Raw genomic sequence first — 18,376 nt, 5'->3', positions numbered from 1 at the left:
CACCAACAATTTTGTCCACCTAGTGGACTGCCCATTTCGGCCGCTGCTGATTGGCTGCAGCTGCACGAGCGAGAAGGAGACAGGTGTTTCGCGTTTTGTCCGTGCAGATCGTACAACAATATTGTGCGTGCAGGGATTTGTCCACCTATTTTTGTCCACCAACAATTTTGTCCACCTAGTGGACTGCCCATTTCGGCCGCTGCTGATTGGCTGCAGCTGTACGAGTGAGGAGGAGACAGGTGTGCCCAGCCAGTCGCCTTCGCGCTCGTGCAGCTGCAGCCAATCAGCGACAGCCGAAATGGACAGTCCACTAGGTGGACCCATATAGCGTCTGGTTGGCCACCCCGCTTTTCCCTTTTCCATCACTCAACCTTTTATTTGCTTTTTTTATTGTGTGGTGTGCGGTTATTCTGCAGCAAGTATATATGTCATACTAGGGTGCCTCGATCTTATGCCATACCAACTAGCCCAATTTTTAACATTAGCAACTCTGTAAGCGGTTTGACAAATGACACCTGGCCGCATGTGTATTATATTTTCGCGCCGTTTACTTATGCATCAGACATTGTGGGTTAATGTCTTTTCATGTGGGATGGGTGCTCTAATGTAGATTACCTTCCTGCAGTTAAGCTGCAGTTACTATATAACAATAAATACACCTTGTGAATTAGTTTCCCCGAAATCAGTGTCCAGCAGGACGGCTTTGGCACGGCTTGCTAAGAAAAAAAAAAGGCTTTAGTCCATCTCCGCATGTCTCACTTAAAAGGCGCTTTGCAGTGCATCAATGCATAATATAGGCATGCTGCTCACGATGAGCTTGCAGCCCTAGCTGCAATATAAATGTCTCCTACGCAGAAAACCGTTCGAAGTCTTTCAATACGCGACCACAAAGATAAAGCTTGTTATTAAAGTTTACCGCAGCAAGGCCGAGTATCCCAACTTTTCTGGATAGTGTCGCGTGTTCTTTAAACTATGATAAACGGCACTGCGCGTATTACTTACTCATATTCTAGTGTAAAATGACGTACAACTAAGTCATTTCTCATAACCAAATTGCAATGTTTGCGAATAGGAAGAATACAATTTACATAACACGAGAAATCTTTGTAAGCTCTTCACAGTAGGCGTGGTACGAGTATAGTAGCCTGCATGCGTCTTTTCTTTTTTTTTTTGCATGCCATTGGTCGGAGACACAGAGCGCAGACACAACACAGTGCAGCTACAACAGCGCGGAAGGAAATGCAGCGTTACATCCTCGAGCTCACTTATCTCGCTCTGCACGTTTACGATCTCTCCTTTCCGGGCAGCCGTCGTTCACTTTGCATCGTCTGGCCGCACACACTCTCTCTCCGTGGCCTCTTTACAGACGCCGCGGCTACACTTGCCGTGGCTGCACGCGCCATCTCGTGCGGCACTGTTTCTCTGTTCCGTCATAGTGTTTTCATAGTTCAAAAGTCGGACAATTTCGCCAACTCTTCTGGACGCCCGTGCTATCACACCGTCACCCGCGATGTCCGGCGTCTACGCCAAGAATGGTCCCGACGACGTGTTTGAAGCCGTGGACAACGCACTTCCTGTCGAACTGCAGCGAGTGGCGGAAGAAGAGCTGGGAGAGACACCGGTCAAGAGGCGGAAAGCGCTGGCAAAACTGACGCGGCTCCTGCAAGGTGAGGTGGCGATGAACAGTAGTCCTTGTAGTGCGTTCGTTATAGGAGCAGAATCGAAAACGTTGAAAGATTCTGCGCAGACGTTGCGCCGATGCAGATGCGGAAGACGATAGCTTCGGCGTTCTTTTCAGTCTCATTTGGCTACCGGCGTCTGGTAGGTAGTTGGGCGCGAGCGTTGCGAAGGCATCCGCCACCACATTACGGTGCACGCACGAAAACTCAACTCTCGCGGTTCGGCGTGTGACAACATCAAGAAAATGGAGAGAAGAAAGCAAGTGAGACGCGCGCAGGAGTGAATGCGTTTTAAGCTTTTACCAGCTATGTACTCCCGAAATGGCTTCTTCGCATGACGGCGACTGCCAGACCGGAGGCGCCACAAACGCCGCGCCTGTGGCCACTGACGTACCCGAAGGATTAAATTACCCTTTCTTGCTCCTTTTTTTTTTTTCACCGCACGAACGGCGAGAGATTTCAAAAGCAAAAAATGCAAAGCACGGTTCAGGTCATGGCTGATTTACTGCGTACACTTTAGTGTTGCTTTAACGTACTGTTCTCGTGTGCGCACGCCAGTAAAGATAATCGCAGACCGACCTGTGGCATCGTCGTTGTTACCGCTACGTCTTTCTCCCTCTCACACGCGTACTTACCATGGGGGCAAGGGAGGCATGGGGAGGGGGCACTTTTTGCCCGACACAGATAGAAGGACGTGCGTGAAATTACAGACTCACAAGCTATCAGGTGGAGTGGTGACAGATGTGTCAGCACTGCGTCTGTCGGCCTGCTTGATAACGAGAGTGCCTTTCTGCAAAGAGCAGTAGGACGCTTGGACTAGGAGTGACGTGATTGTTCACCGTGTATAAACGCGCGACTTTTTCTTAGAATAAACTATGGAAGTTAGCGCATCGTGGTGTCTTCGTGTCCATTTTGTGCTTGTTTGCTGGTGGAAAAACCTTATCCAAGCTCGAATGCCAACACGCCTAATACCCCTGACAGCACGGGCAAAAGTAAAGTCCTTTGCAGGAAACCCCTTTTGTTAGTCCGAAGGACCCTTTGCAGAAAGGAGTTGCGCCGATGACACACGGCAGTCCACTAACTGCTTTACGTAGTTCCTCAAATGAACACCGCAAAAAAAAAAAAAAAAAAAAAAAAAGCGCTGCGCGTTAAAGCAGCAAGAGAGAAAACATTAACAAGAAGCTGCGCGTGTAGATTACATTTAGTGATTGTACAACCTAAAAACATTTTTCCCCATTTTTGATGACTAATAATGCGCTTATTCGGAATTCAACATAGCGGCGCTAGCGACGTGGTGCGAGCGTTTGAGAGCATAGCTACAGTAAATCTTTACTGTTTGACAGATCACATTACCGCTAAATATTAATACATTTTCCAAGGTAAAAAGATACTTAGGGGGCACCGAAGTTATGTAACACGTTTTCGTCTATTGATGAGCTGTGCACGCCGTATGCGAGAGAACACCTTTCCGCTCGAAAAGTAGATGCCCGATCTTCTTTTCCGCAATGGAACTTTGCCGGGAGGGAGATACTGTTTTGTCGTGTGGTACTGCGCTTGAACGCCTTTCCGGTAGATGTCCCCTTACCTAAAGGACTTTAGAGTGCCCGTGTGTCAAGAGTATAACACAGAAGCGCACTTAGCACTTAAAGGGACAGGCAACCGCTCAGAACATGAATTGAGATAACCCCGCTGATGGAAAGATCGTGTATCGTATAGGCTAGAACGGGCCCTGTTTTCCTCATTCAACGTGGATTTATATTTTTAATTCTTCACTAAAAGTCGCGAAAAATGGCCTTTGACGCCCCACGTGGCAGAAACATGAACATACTTATGAGGTTTACCACGTGACCTTCTACTCGTGTACGCGGTTCCCGGTCCTATTATTAATATTGAAATGCGGAACATTCTTTTTAAAAAGATTTTTTTTTTCTAACTTACAATGTGCAGATAAGCCTTCGTTTGTAGTGAGCAGAAAAGTGGCGCTGCCTTCGCGTTCGTTTTCGATGAGTAGGCTTGGCTCGTCTATCGACAGACTAACGACGCCGGGGGCCAGCCAGCCATGACGTAGGCGTGTACTTGGGAAAAAACGCTGTAAAACTATAAGAAAGGTCTTTACAACAACGCTACCTTATTATACCAGTCCATTTATATTTAAAGGTGGTTGGAAAGGTGACAATATAGGGGTTTAACCACAGTTGCACTCCCTCCAGGGAAAGCAGGATGATGGGCGGCGTTCACAATTTGCAAGGCGGGCTATCGGTATCGCAATCACTTCTAAAACGTTGCTGGAGGAGGGACTCCTATTTTTTTTTTTTTTAGAGGCTGCTCAGATCGAAAAATTATGCTTACAAAATATCCACGCGCTTTTTGAAGTAACCGCTGCAGGGGTAAACACTACCGAGGGTGAGCTTTTCGTTGCGCTGTAAAAAATTGGGTCCATAAATATCGGTGGTCAGTCCCTTTAAGGTTCTTCGCGGCGCGAGCAGCCTCCGGCATGTGCCTTGCATGCCTGAACTGCCACTGGCCAATTCACACAAGAATAAGCTTCACCTTCCGCCACTTACGTCATCACGAGTTCCTTGGGGCCCGTCTAATCATCATTGAAAACACGTAAGCAGCATTGCACTTTTTCCATAAGGACGGGAGGGGGGGTTCGGGGGGTTCGTATAAGGTATTATACCAGGTGTTCAAAATGAAGCGTTACGGAATTTTAATAAATCGCCTGTGGCAGGTACCATAATTCTTATCATTGAGCTGGGTTATTCGACGAGGCGGATATTAATAGCGCGAGAAATGGAAACACCTATTCAACTAATTAACAAAAATTGACTAATGAACTTCTTAATAATTACTTTACGACACGTATTGCCATTTACGAATTGTAGCTGGTGAGTTTGCAAGGCGCATTCACTTTAAATTAATTTCCAGAATGACACCAGTTTCGAGATATTATTTCCCAAAGTTCGGAACGAAATGCATGGGCGTTCCAGTTACTTTTGTGCTTCAATGTATAAAACAGCATTTTGGTAAAAAAGGAAATGGAACAACAATGAAGTTTTACGGCGAGTTTGATGGGCATTTTACCAAACTGGTCTCATTCTAGAAATTTATTTCAAGTGGATGCGCCATACGAGCTCACCGCCTACAATTCATAAATTGTAATACGTGTCGTAAGTAATTAACTAAGAAGCTAATTAGTGATTTTTTGTTATTTAGTTGTATATGTGTTTCATTCTTCTTCTTTCTGGGCTTTTACGTGCCAAAACTAGTTCTGATTATGAGGCACTCCGTAGTGGGGGGCTCCGGATTCATTTTGACCACTTGGGGTTCTTTAACGTGCACCACAACGCAAGCAAACGAACGTTTTTGCATTTCGCCTCCATCGAAATGCGGCCGCCGCGGCCGGGATTCGATGGAGGCGAAATGCAAAAATGCCCGTGTGCTTGCGCTGTGGTGCACGTTAAAGAACCCCAAGTGGTCAAAATGAATCCGGAGCCCTCCACTACGGCGTGCGCGGCATTCGATCCCGCGACCTCGTGCTCAGCAGCGCAACGCCTTAGCTAACTGAGCCACCGCGGCGGGTCGAATATGTGTTTCAATTTCTCGTGCTACTAATGTCCACCTCATCAAATAACCCAGCTCAATGACAAGAATTGTCATTGTCCTTAAGTAAAAAATAGCAACGCTGCTTACGTGTTTTCAAAGATAATTAGACGGGCCCCAAGGAACTCGTGATGACGTAAGAGGCGAAAGGTGAAACTTAAAAATGATCACCCTGTATATTTACCAGTACCTGCAGGTTCACCTTGTGTGTTTGATGATCGGATCTGTTAATTATAATGACAACTGTCATTGGTGCATTTTCCAGCGTTTTCTAATGCAATGGGAGTGGAGGTGAAGCTTATTCTTGTGTGAATTGGCCAGTGGCAGTTCAGGCATACAAGGCACATGCCGGAGGCTGCTCGCATCGCGAAGAAGTAAAAACTGAATGCGAAAATAAACTGTCTGTCTGTCTGTCTGTCTGTCTGTCTGTCTGTCTGTCTGTCTGTCTGTCTGTCTGTCTGTCTGTCTGTCTGTCTGTCTAATCCGATATCCTCACATATACAGCGTATGTTCTTTTTTTGCTTTAAACGCACGCACGCACACGCTCACACGCGCACGCACACACAAAAAGCCTGAGGAAATTTACTCGACTATGACACTACATATAAATTATCCGCCCAGGCGGACATAATTTTCAAGACGAAACAAAGCAATCAATCCGCATGTTAACTAACTACATAAATGAACCTGCTAATTATAAGCTTAACGGCACATGTTTATATTGGAAAGTCGAAGGGAATATTCATAAAAGCAGTGCTTTTTTTGTCCTCTGCTTACGAGGTCTTACGAGGTCATCATTCCGAAGTTGTTTGTCCTGACAATGGACTATGATCAATGCGAGCTTGAGCAGACGCGATAGATCACCTCTGTACACTGTATCGATGACAGTCACACGCTTCGGAAGAAGCGGTAATGAACTGCTTGTGCATTCTAATGAAGAAACCTATGATAAATTCTCAACGATCAAAAGTGTTACCCAAGGCAGACGCGTACTGCATTTTGTCAGCCTTTGATGCTTGCTGATTTGTGAGCGGGGAAGTATACCGGGCTTTCCTTCTTGGTCTCAAGTGGAAGCGTAGTCGTAATTGCAATTTTTGAGCTCCCAGTATTAAATTATCACACTGTACTATTGAGATCGCCGCAGTTTTGTCCCATACGTGGTCAGATTTATTTACAAACATGGATGCTGCATTTATATGTCTCGCATCACACTCGCTTCTGTGTGATGAACGGCTGTCCCAACTACTGGCCCATTATCCTAGTGCGGACCCCAATAGAGAGACTATTTTTGGGCCTGCGACTTGTGTTTGTGTGTCTAGTGCGTGTTGAGATTTATTCCTATTTTTTTCGTCGTTGCTTCCCTTTTCTTCATTATTTCTGCCCGCGTAGTGTACTTGAGATTTTGGGATATCCGGCTCTAAAAAGGCCTGTTTGCCTATTTTTCAACATTTAAAATGATTCAAATGATATACTTGCCGACACTTATTGTCGCTCTATACATGGACTTCTTCGCAGTCGAACCAAATCTCAATGCCAAACAAGATGCGGAATTCCTGCTCCGGTTTCTGCGGGTCCGGAAGTACAACGTGGAGTCAGCCCTTCAGACCATCAGGAACCACTACAGGAATCGAGCCGCCTGCCAGTCTCTTTACCGCGAGTTCCTGCCCTGCAAAGCGCCACCGGCGGCTCGAAAGATCGTCATGATACTGCCACACAAAGACGTCCACGGACGGCCAGTACTGCTTGTGAAACCAGGCAAGGACCTATATTTATTGAGGAGTCAATATTTAAATAATAATAAAAATGTCTCAGTTTCACCAGAAAGGCGAAGCATCAATTGCAATAGCAGATTAGTAGAGAGCTATTCGGAGTAAGGATAGTAGTTTTATCGGCTGCATAAACTTGGACACATTCACTTACTAACTGAATTAACGAGCGTGGGGTCAGCGCGCACAAGCAAACATGAATAGATCACACTGAATGACCGCAGACAACGACTGTCAAAACGCTGGCAGCAAGCGCAGCCGCCGCAGCGGGCGAAGGTTCGTGCGGTCTATCGCTTCAACGGAAACTGAGCGGTGAATGCACAGCGCATACAAAGGTCAGAGCCGTGTGGAGATAAGAGACGGTGCGGGCGACCGCCACAGCCGGGCAAAGTAGAAGCGCATTTGTTGGCAGAGTAGAAGCTGCCCCCCCCCCCATCCCTCCCGCGCTGCCTTCCCGCTTTCTTGCTTTCGCGTGAGAGTTTGAGGGGCCAGTTCCCCTTGCGCCCGGTTGCAAGATACGCATTTCGTGCCGCAGCACAGCGTCGCCCCGCCTCGCTCCCTCCCATACCCCCACGGCCTTTCGCGTGACGGTCGCGTTTGCTTTCCGCCGTGCGTTCGCTCTCCGTGATAGCGCGCGTCCCCCGCGCGCTTTCACTCGCGCATGCGGCGCGCGGCGACGATTTTATCGCCCTTGGACTTTATACGGAACCTCACGGCGACGACGATGGCGACGACGACGGAATAAATCCGGTTGAAGTGTCCATATAATTGCTATCGCAATAATAGTAATAATAAGAAGAATGTATTGACAGTCAGTGATTAACTGCATTTTCGGCCCACCTAAGCACGCTGACGATTGTGAGTGGCCCGACAACCGCAGGGCATACTTTTCGGCACCAATTATTTACTAACAAAAAATATCGGGAAGAAAATTAGGGAAAGGAAATCTAAAAAAAAAAACTTGGCAGAGACACTTAAGAGTGCTTACGTGTGGGAATGCGAAAACATTGTAGTATCTTTGGTGAAATGTTTTCGCTTAGGTATTCATCCGCATGTCGTCGTGCACGTTGTAAACATGCTCGGCGTTCCTTTTGGGACGTGATGGTGGTGGTACACCTCATTTTGTACACTCCTGATTTGGCGTCGAGAGTGTTGTTGTTTCCTCTCACGTATGTGGCTCCTACTCACTAGGGGGATTGGCCAGGAAATTGAAACGCGGAGCGCAGCGGTGCCATTTCGTATTGAAGGATCGTTAGCGCGTGATAGAAGACGATGATGAGGGTGACCCGCACACCACCAAAAGTGTTGCGCAGCGGTGCCATTTGATGATGATGACAATGATGATGATGATGATCCTTTATCATGGCTCGCACCCACTGATGGGGATAGGCCAAGAATCGGGTGGCAGTAGGTAGCTAAAAAATATTTTGAAAATGAGAAACTCAAAGTAAAAGAAAGCAAAAACAAAAACAAAGAAGATTTTGTATAACTAGACTAGTGTGCCAACGAGCTGTCAGACTAACTCATATTGAAGCATCGTTAGCGCGTGATAGAAGACGATGATGAGGGTGACCCGCCCACCATAAAGTGTTGCGCAGCGGTGCCATTTCGTATTGAAGGATCGTTAGCGCGTGATAGAAGACAAAGATGATGGTGACCCGCACACCACCAATAGTGTTGCGCAGTGGTGCCCTTTCGTGTTGAGGATCGTTAGCGCGTGATAGAAGATGGATGATGATGACGGTGACCCACACACCACCAAAAGTGTTGCGCAGCGGTGCCATTTCACAGCGGTGCCATTTCGCAATATAATGCTGACAGACTGAGAATGGAAGCTCACATGGGGCACGGAGGGCTCGAGCGATGTTTGGTAACCAGCGCAAAGCAACACCGTTTTGCTGTATATAACCTTTTATTAAACCAGACTCACTATGTCAAGGCTTTGTTGTACTTCTGTACAGCAAGCAACCATTGAAAGAGAGAGAGAGGGGGGGAAGCTGCCGGAACATTCGGACTGATCGTTTTTTCAGGTTCAAGGCGCTGAGCCGTGCTCCCTAAAGCCCAGAACACACGTACGCTTGCGGACGCGCACAAGCTCGCGTCTATATACGCGCCTTGCTCCTGCCGCGCCTCGCGAGGAATGGCGGTTTGCATCCTCAAAGACGCGTGACAGCGCGCGCTCACGGGGGGTGCGACTGTTTTCACAACAAATCCGTGCAGGGGCGGGGCCTCGTCTCGATGACGTATCACGCTGGGCTGGTGGTGACTAGGCACAACTGTGGCTGCTGTTAAGGGCTCGATGCTATTCCTAAATAAACGCATCATTGTTTTGATGACCCAAATATAATCTCACTATCAGGGAGGGGGCAGTCTACCTGACTGGAGCAGTATTTTTTATTTGGGGTGTTGCGACGCTGCGCACCGCAACACCCCAACGACCGCCGCTTCAAGTCGGCGCCCAGCACCGCGGCTTCCACCACGGCACCGGCGCACATCCGACAGCGTCGCCAAACAGAAGAAAAAAAAAGACAATGGTGGTACCCAGAAAAGAAAATAAGCTTCTTGACGAGGCAGGATTCGAAGTCGCGTACCTCCGCCCACAAATCGAGCGTCGTAACCACTAAGCCATACAGCCAGGTTCCGGACTAAGCATTCATGCGAACCACATGATTGCGTTCGAGCGTCGTCGTCTTCGTCGAAAAAAAAAAGAAAGTGGCAATACGTCATCGAGGCGAAGCCCCGCCCCTGCACGGATTTGTTGTGAAAACAGTCGCACCCGCTCACTGGACTCACTCACAGACGCCTTGGCAGACGCCACTTCGTACTTTGTTACTGACAGTGTTTTAAAATGTTTCAGTTCAGTTTTCAGTTTTCAGTTTATTTTCTTTCGTAAGTGGAATACACGCTTACATAAGTATACAGAAGGAGGTCCCAGAGCATGTAGCTGAAAGAGGACCTCCTGACAGAAAATATACATTTGTGCTAATATATACCTTAAAACAGCAATCGGTTTTGATACCTATAAACAGCAAATAGGTTTCGATACCTATAAACGTAATTGTTATATTCTTAGAGCTGTTAAATCAACACAAAAATGGGGGAAAAAAGCACGTTCTTGCATGACATGAATCTGCTTCACTGAGAGTTGAATGTACCGCGCCCTAGCTGCGTATCCAGGCGCGCCGACGCAAGGCTACAGCGTACTAGAATATTCTAGTACGCTGTAGCAAGGCAGCCCGCGCGCGATAACAGAGAGGAACTGTGCACCGCGATCGCGCCGCGTTTCGACGCGTACGAGCCGCGCCGCAGCGTCTGCGCGTGCGTAGGCGCGCGGACGCGAGCTTGCGCGCGTCCGTAAGCGTACGTGTGGTCTGGGCTTAAGAGGCCGCAGAAAATTTGGAGGACGCTATCGCTTCCAAGACTGGAACTCGATGGCATTCAAAGATCCCTGACTGCTTCTTACGCTTCCCGACAACTGGAGCTTATGCAACCTTAGTGGCTACACCGGGAAACGCTGGCGCCGAACGCTAAGCACGAAGGCAAGCTTTCTGGTAGAAACGCGGCGTCTTGCGTGGGCCGATCCCGGAGATAGTGCACAAGCGCGCCAAAATAACACATCATTTTCAGGTTTCCGTTATTGTTTCACGCTTTTAAGTCTGAAAACATTTAACATAAAATCCATGCGCTGGGGCTGTTTTGTTTCATGCTATTTGTTTGTGGGTTGTCGTTCTCAAAATTCCGAGGAATAGCTTTGTCAAGAATGTAAGACAAGGTATGAGCAACACTAGTGATAGAATGGTGTGGCAATATAACCCGCATATGCCGCACGTCATATAGCAAGGCGTGGCATATACATATACCTAAATATATTCCGAGGGCCTGCGTGGTTGGGGTTGATTTTCTCGGCCGCGGACGCCGGGGCCGACGCCGAGACCGACACCGGATTGTCTGCGACACGGGGCCCTTGCCGCTATCACGTTAATAGTACCTTTTCCTCTCCACCATCTCTCTCTCTCTCAGGTTCATGGATGCCCAACGAAGTGACCTACTCCGATCTCCATAGGGCCGGCCTGTTCTGCTTGGAGCACCTGGCTCGTGACCCAGCTGCACAGGTCCTAGGAATAGTGCTTCTCATAGACTATGGCGGATTCACGGTGGACAAACTCTTGTCTACCAGCATCGGCCTCATCAGAAAGGGCCTGGAATACTTACAGGTCTGAGAACGATTTTTTATCCTCTTCAACGATTGTCGAGCTGCGATAATATAGCTTCACGTGGGTGCCACGTGATCGCTCGGTACAGAACATGGTGGAAGGAAAAAAAGCGGGAGCACGACGTCAGAGAGATAGCCACGGCAAGCCAACCTTCTTTGACACCGCCCCTCCTTTACTCCGGGATCCAACTTGGCGTTGTGTCTTGAGAAATAGGCCCTCAATGATTTTCGTAACTTACAAGGCATTGTTTGGGTCGTGGTAGCTCTTAGTGACACCCTACACGCGATTGACTGTCACCCGCCACTGTCCTCTCTATACTCGCCCATGCTCTCCGCGAGCTCGTCGGATAGAAATTGCCACTTTTCTATCCCGTAGTAAGGGTCTATTTCCCATGAGCCTTTATTCTACATTTCGCATGACTAGGCTTCAAAATTGTCATGTGACGCTCCCGTAGTCACATGACGCTCTGTAGTCTTTTTCTTCCTCCATGGTGCACAAGCACACACCTGCACGCAGGAGGTGCGTGCTTTGCGCTAGTGTAGTAATGCTACCAGGTCTAGCGTGAAATATCGAAGCAAAGGTTTCCTCAAGATGCGATTTTCTTTCGCGTGATATCAACCACTCCGTATGAAAACCATCACCTTTTTTGAGCATATCTAATTTGATTTTTTTAATTGTTCGCCTGCTTGTCAAGTTCAGGAATGCCCAATAACTACTGGCCTGAACGACCTGTCTCAAAATAACGTCACTTTACAGTAGTTTTTCCACTCACTTTGCACACACTGGTAGGCTAGAAGAATACAAGTTTCCCGCCGTGGATGCCGACAGCCTTGTTATAAGCTTCATGGCTGTGCCAAGCACGAGCTGCACCAACGCATCGTAAGCAACTCGGGGCTTGTGGGCTCAGGATGTGACGTCAACCACGTTTACCGACACTCCAAAAGCGAACTGTGCTTTGCAAAAAGGACGAGTGTCAAAAAGTGGCACAATATGGCGCCACAATGTTGTACTCCCTAGAGTTTCTGTACATGCTCCCCTTAGAGAACAGAGTTGCGCATCTGATTGAACGCGCTGCTCGCGCCCCTATTCGCCAAATATGGTCACATGCGCAAAAAGCATTTTTTGAGGGAAAGCCGACCTCACAGCTGCGCCTGCAACATAGAGTTTCTATGGCCTCCGCCCGCCGCGCCACCGTCGTCGCGTAATGAAGGAACAAGCACACTCGGCAGCTGAGCCACGCCGTATCCTGCATTCAAGCGCAGTGGCTCTTCTGCTTAACACGGGTGCGTCGGCGGACAAGATGGCGGACCTATGCGCAACTCTACTCCCCTATAGGACTCCCTTTGTGAGATTACTTGACGACGTTCCTCTCAAGATTCTCTGTTCACTAGAAGCCAGCCAATTGGGGTACTCTGTCTTCAGTCACGCAGCAGGAGTCACCAGAGATAGCGAGAAAAATGTGGATGAGCAAGAGAAACTAGAAAAGAATGCTCGGCAGCCATATTGAGGAGGTAGGAGCTCAGTTTTAAGCTTTTAAGCCCATAAGGTACTCACACGAATGAATTCTCGGTGTTCGAATTGTTGAGAACAGATTTCATTTTCACGCATTGCGCGCAAACACTCACGTCCTTTCCCCACTTTGTGCACACGGCTTTTTCGCCTTACTATTAGTTAATAGCTCAGATGGTTAGTGACAGATCACAGCTTTGGCGTAATCGGGAGCTTTTATACCCACCCGTCCCGCTGGTGACCTCATGGTTATACCTGTTGAGGGTGAAATGAAATAGACTGAGAGAACACGCAGAAGATGTGTGAAGATTGACGAAATATATGCTTTGTGTGTGTGTGTTTTTAACAAAAACGCATTCGCAAACGATACGGCAGCATTAACTCTACATTTTCATTCAGGATTGCATGCCTATGCGGTTGAAGGCAGCCCACCATGTTAGGCAGTCGTATGCTTTCAACGTGTTGTTCGCTCTCATCAGGCCATTCATCAAAGCCAAGCTAGCCGAAAGGGTAAGTGAACTGACGTGCTACAAGTAAGTAAAAAATCAATAAAAAAACGAAATAGTGTCAGGGCTTTACTGAAAATCGCATGATTAGTGGTTGCCGACAGGTCAGGAATATTTAGATAAGAGGTATTTTCAACCCCTGTGGAGAAGTGCTAGTGCGGTTACGCCGTTAATTGTGCTGCTGAAATCAATATTATGGTTTCTACTCCCTACAATGGCATTCTGCTTACGCGCTTAGGTTAATGTTGTACATGCCTATGGGGCAACAGCTGATTAGAATTACTCCACAGCCCTACGTTGTGGTGTTTCACACATCCCACATCACAGCCTTGCGACAGTAAACCACAATAATTATCTTTAACCCTTTCAGCGTCACTGACATACCGGTACGTTTCCGTGTTTCTGTCCCACCATATTCCTTTTGGCATTCCGTTTGTCAGATAGAAATGTGAGGACCACACCGAGAGAGCATTTGCCCTTATCCGTGTCATTTTTTTTTTCATTTCTGCACAACCAAAAATAACCGTACCATTCGCTTTATAATATCCGAACAAAATACCCGTCACTGGGATTGCGTCACCTTCGAAAAACGCCTGACACTGAAAGGGTTATTAGCACCAGACTGCCAAATTTAGGTTTGCTGAGCCCTCTAGGTCAATGATCTCAGCGTTGGTCATATCGAGTCCAACTCCGATTGCTTTGCGCCAAATAGATCGGAAACGCTGAAATATATTGTCATTCATGTAGTTAAATTAAGTGCATAAAAAATAAAAAAGCTTATTATGACTGATGGAGGCACTCATATTTAGGCGACTAAACATTTTATGGAAATATTCGTAAAATTCGCCATCTTTACGATCTAATTACGTCCTCCTGCCTACTTTCCGGAGTTCCCTTCTACTTGCACTTCTCTGAAAAAACGGCGATTTTTTATCCTTGTTTTGCAAGTTTTTTATATTGTTCTCTCAGTGCCCTAGTGTTGGGTCGATTACAGTTTCTTTCTAACGGTAGTTTGCCCTGCGGAATCAAAAATGTTGCCACGCGTAATCTGCGTAAAGTTCGAAAAAAGAGCTGAAATGTGGTTCGTAAGTATGATTCGGCAAGTCTGGCGGCCGATTGGGATGAAGACCCCGCATGCAGGCGTCGACAGTCGTTTTGTAGCCCGATGGATGTCCACAGTTCACAATTAGAAAAGAACACATCTTCAAGTGGATGTGTACACCTCGCATTTACAAAATAACATTTTCCTGATCAGTAACATAGTCGTACAAACAGAACAATTTGACTGGTCATCCTCCATCTGTACTCTGTTCTCTGTTCTCTTTTTTTTTTTTTTTTTTTTTGCGCAGTTACGGCTACATGGGCAAAATTTCAAAAGGCTGCACGAGGAAATCTCGCCCAAGGCGCTTCCCGAGGAATACGGAGGTCAGGGACCACCACTGGATCCCGAGGAATGTTGGAAGGCTGTGGACGCCGACGAGGATTACATCGCCGCTTGCAGCCGCTTCGGATATTTCACGAACGACCAGTACGACGATCTTCCCACTGAACCCGAGCCACTACTGGAACTGACTTCTTTGTGAAGAAATGAAAACAGCTCAAACATGGGGCACGCGAGCTAGTTGATAATGCTCTGAAATGTCAGCCTGCTTGCTGACTAAAATGGCTTTGACCGTTCCACTGCTACTCATGAGTTAGTAGGTTCGATCGATTCCGGGCTGCGGTCTGATAAGGGAGGATTGAAATGAACGGAATCCAGATGAATGGTCAGACCAATTTCTCGATGTGTCTGCTCCCGTACCCACATTCTTTCTCGGTGGGAGGATTGCAATCTTGGGAGAATACGGGCTGTGGCAGGCCTTACACCTTCCGCCATCTCGGCCGGGGGCCCTCCAACAACTGAAGACTTTTCGAACTGTCCAAAAAGTACGGCTACAGCTTTTACAGTGGACATTTGCCACCTGTTGCGGCTTTGCCATAGGAAGAGAGAACTCGAGGGAAGATACTTTGAGCTGTCGAGCTACAAATGGATCAGATAATTACAGACGTTGGCGCGTGGACGATAAGGTCCCCAAGCCACTACAACTCCTACGTGAGGAGCGCCCTCCACGCGTTTCTTTTAAATAAACGTCTCTTCCACAGAACAGGCTGCACGAAAAAAATAGAGAAAGAGAGGGACAGTTATGCTAGAAAATATGTGAAGTCGGTCTGAATTCCTGGCCTGCTACTTATCATTGGGGAAGGGTAATGCGAATACGATGTACTGATCAGATATTGGTGCACTTTAACGTAACTCTCAGTGTAATCTATTTTTATCGTTGAATAAATGTTTCTTCTCTCTCTCAGTGAACTATGCGCGAGCGTGTTCCAACTTCTATTTACATTTTTATTTTAATATTCTGTGTCGTTTGTATCTTCGTTCAAGCTGGTGTAACTTTATATTTAAGCAAGGAGGTGTACCAGGCATCACCCATGATGCCAACTTCTTCTACAAACATATTTTATTTTAATAATAATTTAAAAGAAATCCTTGCAGAAATTAATCAAAATCCAATGTTAAGATCCGCCATTGGCGAGAATCGTGATACAAATAATCGAAAACTGCAACACATCAGATTCCATTCACTAGAACATGGCCCTCGTTTAATCTCTCACCCAAGGCAACATCCGAGTGAAATCGTTGTGTTTTCGTTACTTCTGTTGCAGAGTGACTTCAATCTTCCTCGTTTCCGTGTTTTAATGCTTCATTTCCTTCGTTACATTGCTTATTCCGCGCCTCTCTTACTCGGTGCTTCTGTCGCACCCACATCTGCGGGCCTACTGTGGCCTCTTGCACCGTTGAATGCACACCGCAACGGTTACCTTGTGAAGAATAACTACTTATCAAGTTTACATAATGTTGGTGCCGCACAGGACAAAGAATGACACGTCGTACTTATGTTGCTACCGTTTAGCAATACTGGTGGTCCTCTGTATGATATTTTCGTGCTGCTGGGTCTGTACAGGCTTTGAATATCTAAAGTGCGTGAGGCACATGCCGAAAGCCCGCGATCTACTATACCTTATATATCAGAAGTGTTTGTGCAGCGCAGGTATTTCCGTCATACTGGATAAACGCGTTAAACGCATCTGTGTGGCTACCGGAGCTTTAAGTGAGTGTGTAGCGATGTTGACTCAGTAGTACAGCATTCTCTGTTTTGTTTTCCACGGATCAAAGAGAGACAGAAAACGAAATTGTGGTAGAACCCATCTCATGATGACTGTCAACGGTAACGCGTTAGCATTGAATATGTATATAGCGACACAACGTATCGCCACCGTCGAAACGAGTTACGTGGTGTGGACTGCCGCGGGACTCCTCTTTCACGCTTCCCTAATAACAATCGGCGCCATCTATCGCCGCTGTGGTGAAGCCTGCGCTTGGCCTTCGAAATGAATGGCGTACCGGTGCGCGCGAACGCTGCTGTTAAGTGCGTCATGCGGCAACCGCGCTCCTCCATCGCGATTCGTAGGGAGCCTACACGCAAGGCTCCCTGTAGGCTTGCATGTACATGCAGGGAACCTACAGCCTACGAAGCACTAGGGAGCATGTAGGCTCCCTAGTGCTTCGATGATGATGACGATGATGATTTATTCCCATTCTCTTTGAAACGGGGCGGTGACACATAGCCACGTAGCCTGCTTGATTGTAACAGGTATGCAACACATGCTTTACTTTCTAGTATTCTTGTACATATCTCCTTAATATTTTTCTTTCTGACCCAAAACTTCTCGGTCTACCTTGTACCGCTACCTATGCCTGTAACGGCATAGGTTTCCCGTTTTTTTCTCTGTACATGCTGCGCCACCTGGTGGCACTGCCGAGAAATGCGCGCGTTGCATCCGAGAGTGGAGGCGTGGCGCGCCGGTGGCTGCAAACGCTCAGAATTGTTCCCTCGCTTGCCGCACACTCAGTGGCACATACTCAGTGACCCAAGTTGGCGAGACGTTCTTTGAAGAGCGGCACGTGCCCGGTGCATTCATGGCTCTGCTCGCTAAAGCATTGGCGTGAAGGGCGTTCATTGCTGTCAAATGGCCCACTGAGCGAAAAAGGCCTCGCGTCTGTCGTCTGCAGCAGCGAAACGGAACTTAATCTCCCGTTGCCATTGGCTGCGACGCCACGTCACGAGCGCGCCTCGACGGAGTTCCCATTGGCTGCGACGGCACGAGCGCGCTTCGACGGAGCAGAGCGGGCGTAAAGGAACACCTGCGGACGCTATAGCGCGCCAGGTGTTGCGTGGGAGAGAGGGCATCGCTGCGTCACCCTCTCTCTCGGAAGCCGGTGGTGTGCGCGCGTTCCTTATGCGCTTAAGCTCTCGCCTGCGTTCTAACTGTGCCTCGGTAAGACCCAATGAAAGCGCGCCAAGCGTCTCAACGCGCTCGCTTGCCAGCGAGGAGTTGGTAACTCCAAGGACCGCTCAGCCGCGTTCAATTGGACAATAATGCTTTCACATTCACAACTTATAAGTGCCCAGGTGTCCTTGGATTCTTTAATGTATCTCTTTTGTCATTGTTGCGCGGCACATTCCCAGTAGCGCATACCTTAGCTACCCAAGTTGGTGTCAAAGACGTGCATTGAAGAGCTACCACGCACCTACTGGAACATACCCAGCGAGTCCCAAGTTGTCATCAAAGAAGCTCATTAGAGACGAGAACAGACCGAGTGTCACATGTCCAGTACTTCAAGTCGGCGTCAAAGAGTTGCTTAGAACAGCGGCACGTACCCACTCCCGCACTTACAGTGACCCAGGTCGGCGTGAAAGAGCTTCGTTGAACGAAGGCGCGCATGTGCACATTGGCACCCACTCAGTGATCTGGAACCAGCAGCACACTGCTGGAACCCATAGCAGCCTGCCTCAACACAATCATGTGACTCAACACAATCTCTATCTCAGACGCATGCGCCACCAGACATTATTGTCTGCACAAGCTACCTGAAGTGATTTATTCGGCAGGCGCCAGCCAAGTGCCGATGGTGGTATAGAGCCAAATTGGAGTTCTTTCTTGTATGAAAGCCTCGGCCCATGTTTTATCAATCGTAGCAGCAAAGTATACCTTCT

The 18,376-nt window shown here is 47.8% G+C and overlaps 2 protein-coding genes across 2 annotated transcripts; both read left to right on the top strand.

The window, feature by feature from the left end:
- Positions 1-1,266: 1,266 nt before the first annotated feature.
- Positions 1,267-9,023, top strand: LOC119455975 (alpha-tocopherol transfer protein-like). Its single transcript, XM_049669112.1, has 3 exons — positions 1,267-1,667; positions 6,798-7,037; positions 9,010-9,023. Exons 1-3 carry the CDS (start codon positions 1,511-1,513, stop codon positions 9,021-9,023), a joined length of 411 nt encoding a protein of 136 aa, XP_049525069.1. The 5' UTR covers positions 1,267-1,510.
- A 2,048-nt stretch (positions 9,024-11,071) lies between these two features.
- LOC125939651 (clavesin-2-like) lies at positions 11,072-15,795 on the top strand. The gene is made up of 3 exons (XM_037717528.2): positions 11,072-11,262; positions 13,171-13,281; positions 14,627-15,795. Exons 1-3 carry the CDS (start codon positions 11,077-11,079, stop codon positions 14,858-14,860), a joined length of 531 nt encoding a protein of 176 aa, XP_037573456.2. The 5' UTR covers positions 11,072-11,076; the 3' UTR covers positions 14,861-15,795.
- Positions 15,796-18,376: the final 2,581 nt, after the last annotated feature.

This window comes from Dermacentor silvarum, chromosome 6 (genome assembly GCF_013339745.2).
Source record: "Dermacentor silvarum isolate Dsil-2018 chromosome 6, BIME_Dsil_1.4, whole genome shotgun sequence".
Lineage (NCBI taxonomy): Eukaryota > Metazoa > Arthropoda > Arachnida > Ixodida > Ixodidae > Dermacentor > Dermacentor silvarum.
The sequence above is the reverse complement of the archived record's forward strand: the minus strand, read 5'-3'. Positions and strand labels throughout refer to the sequence as shown.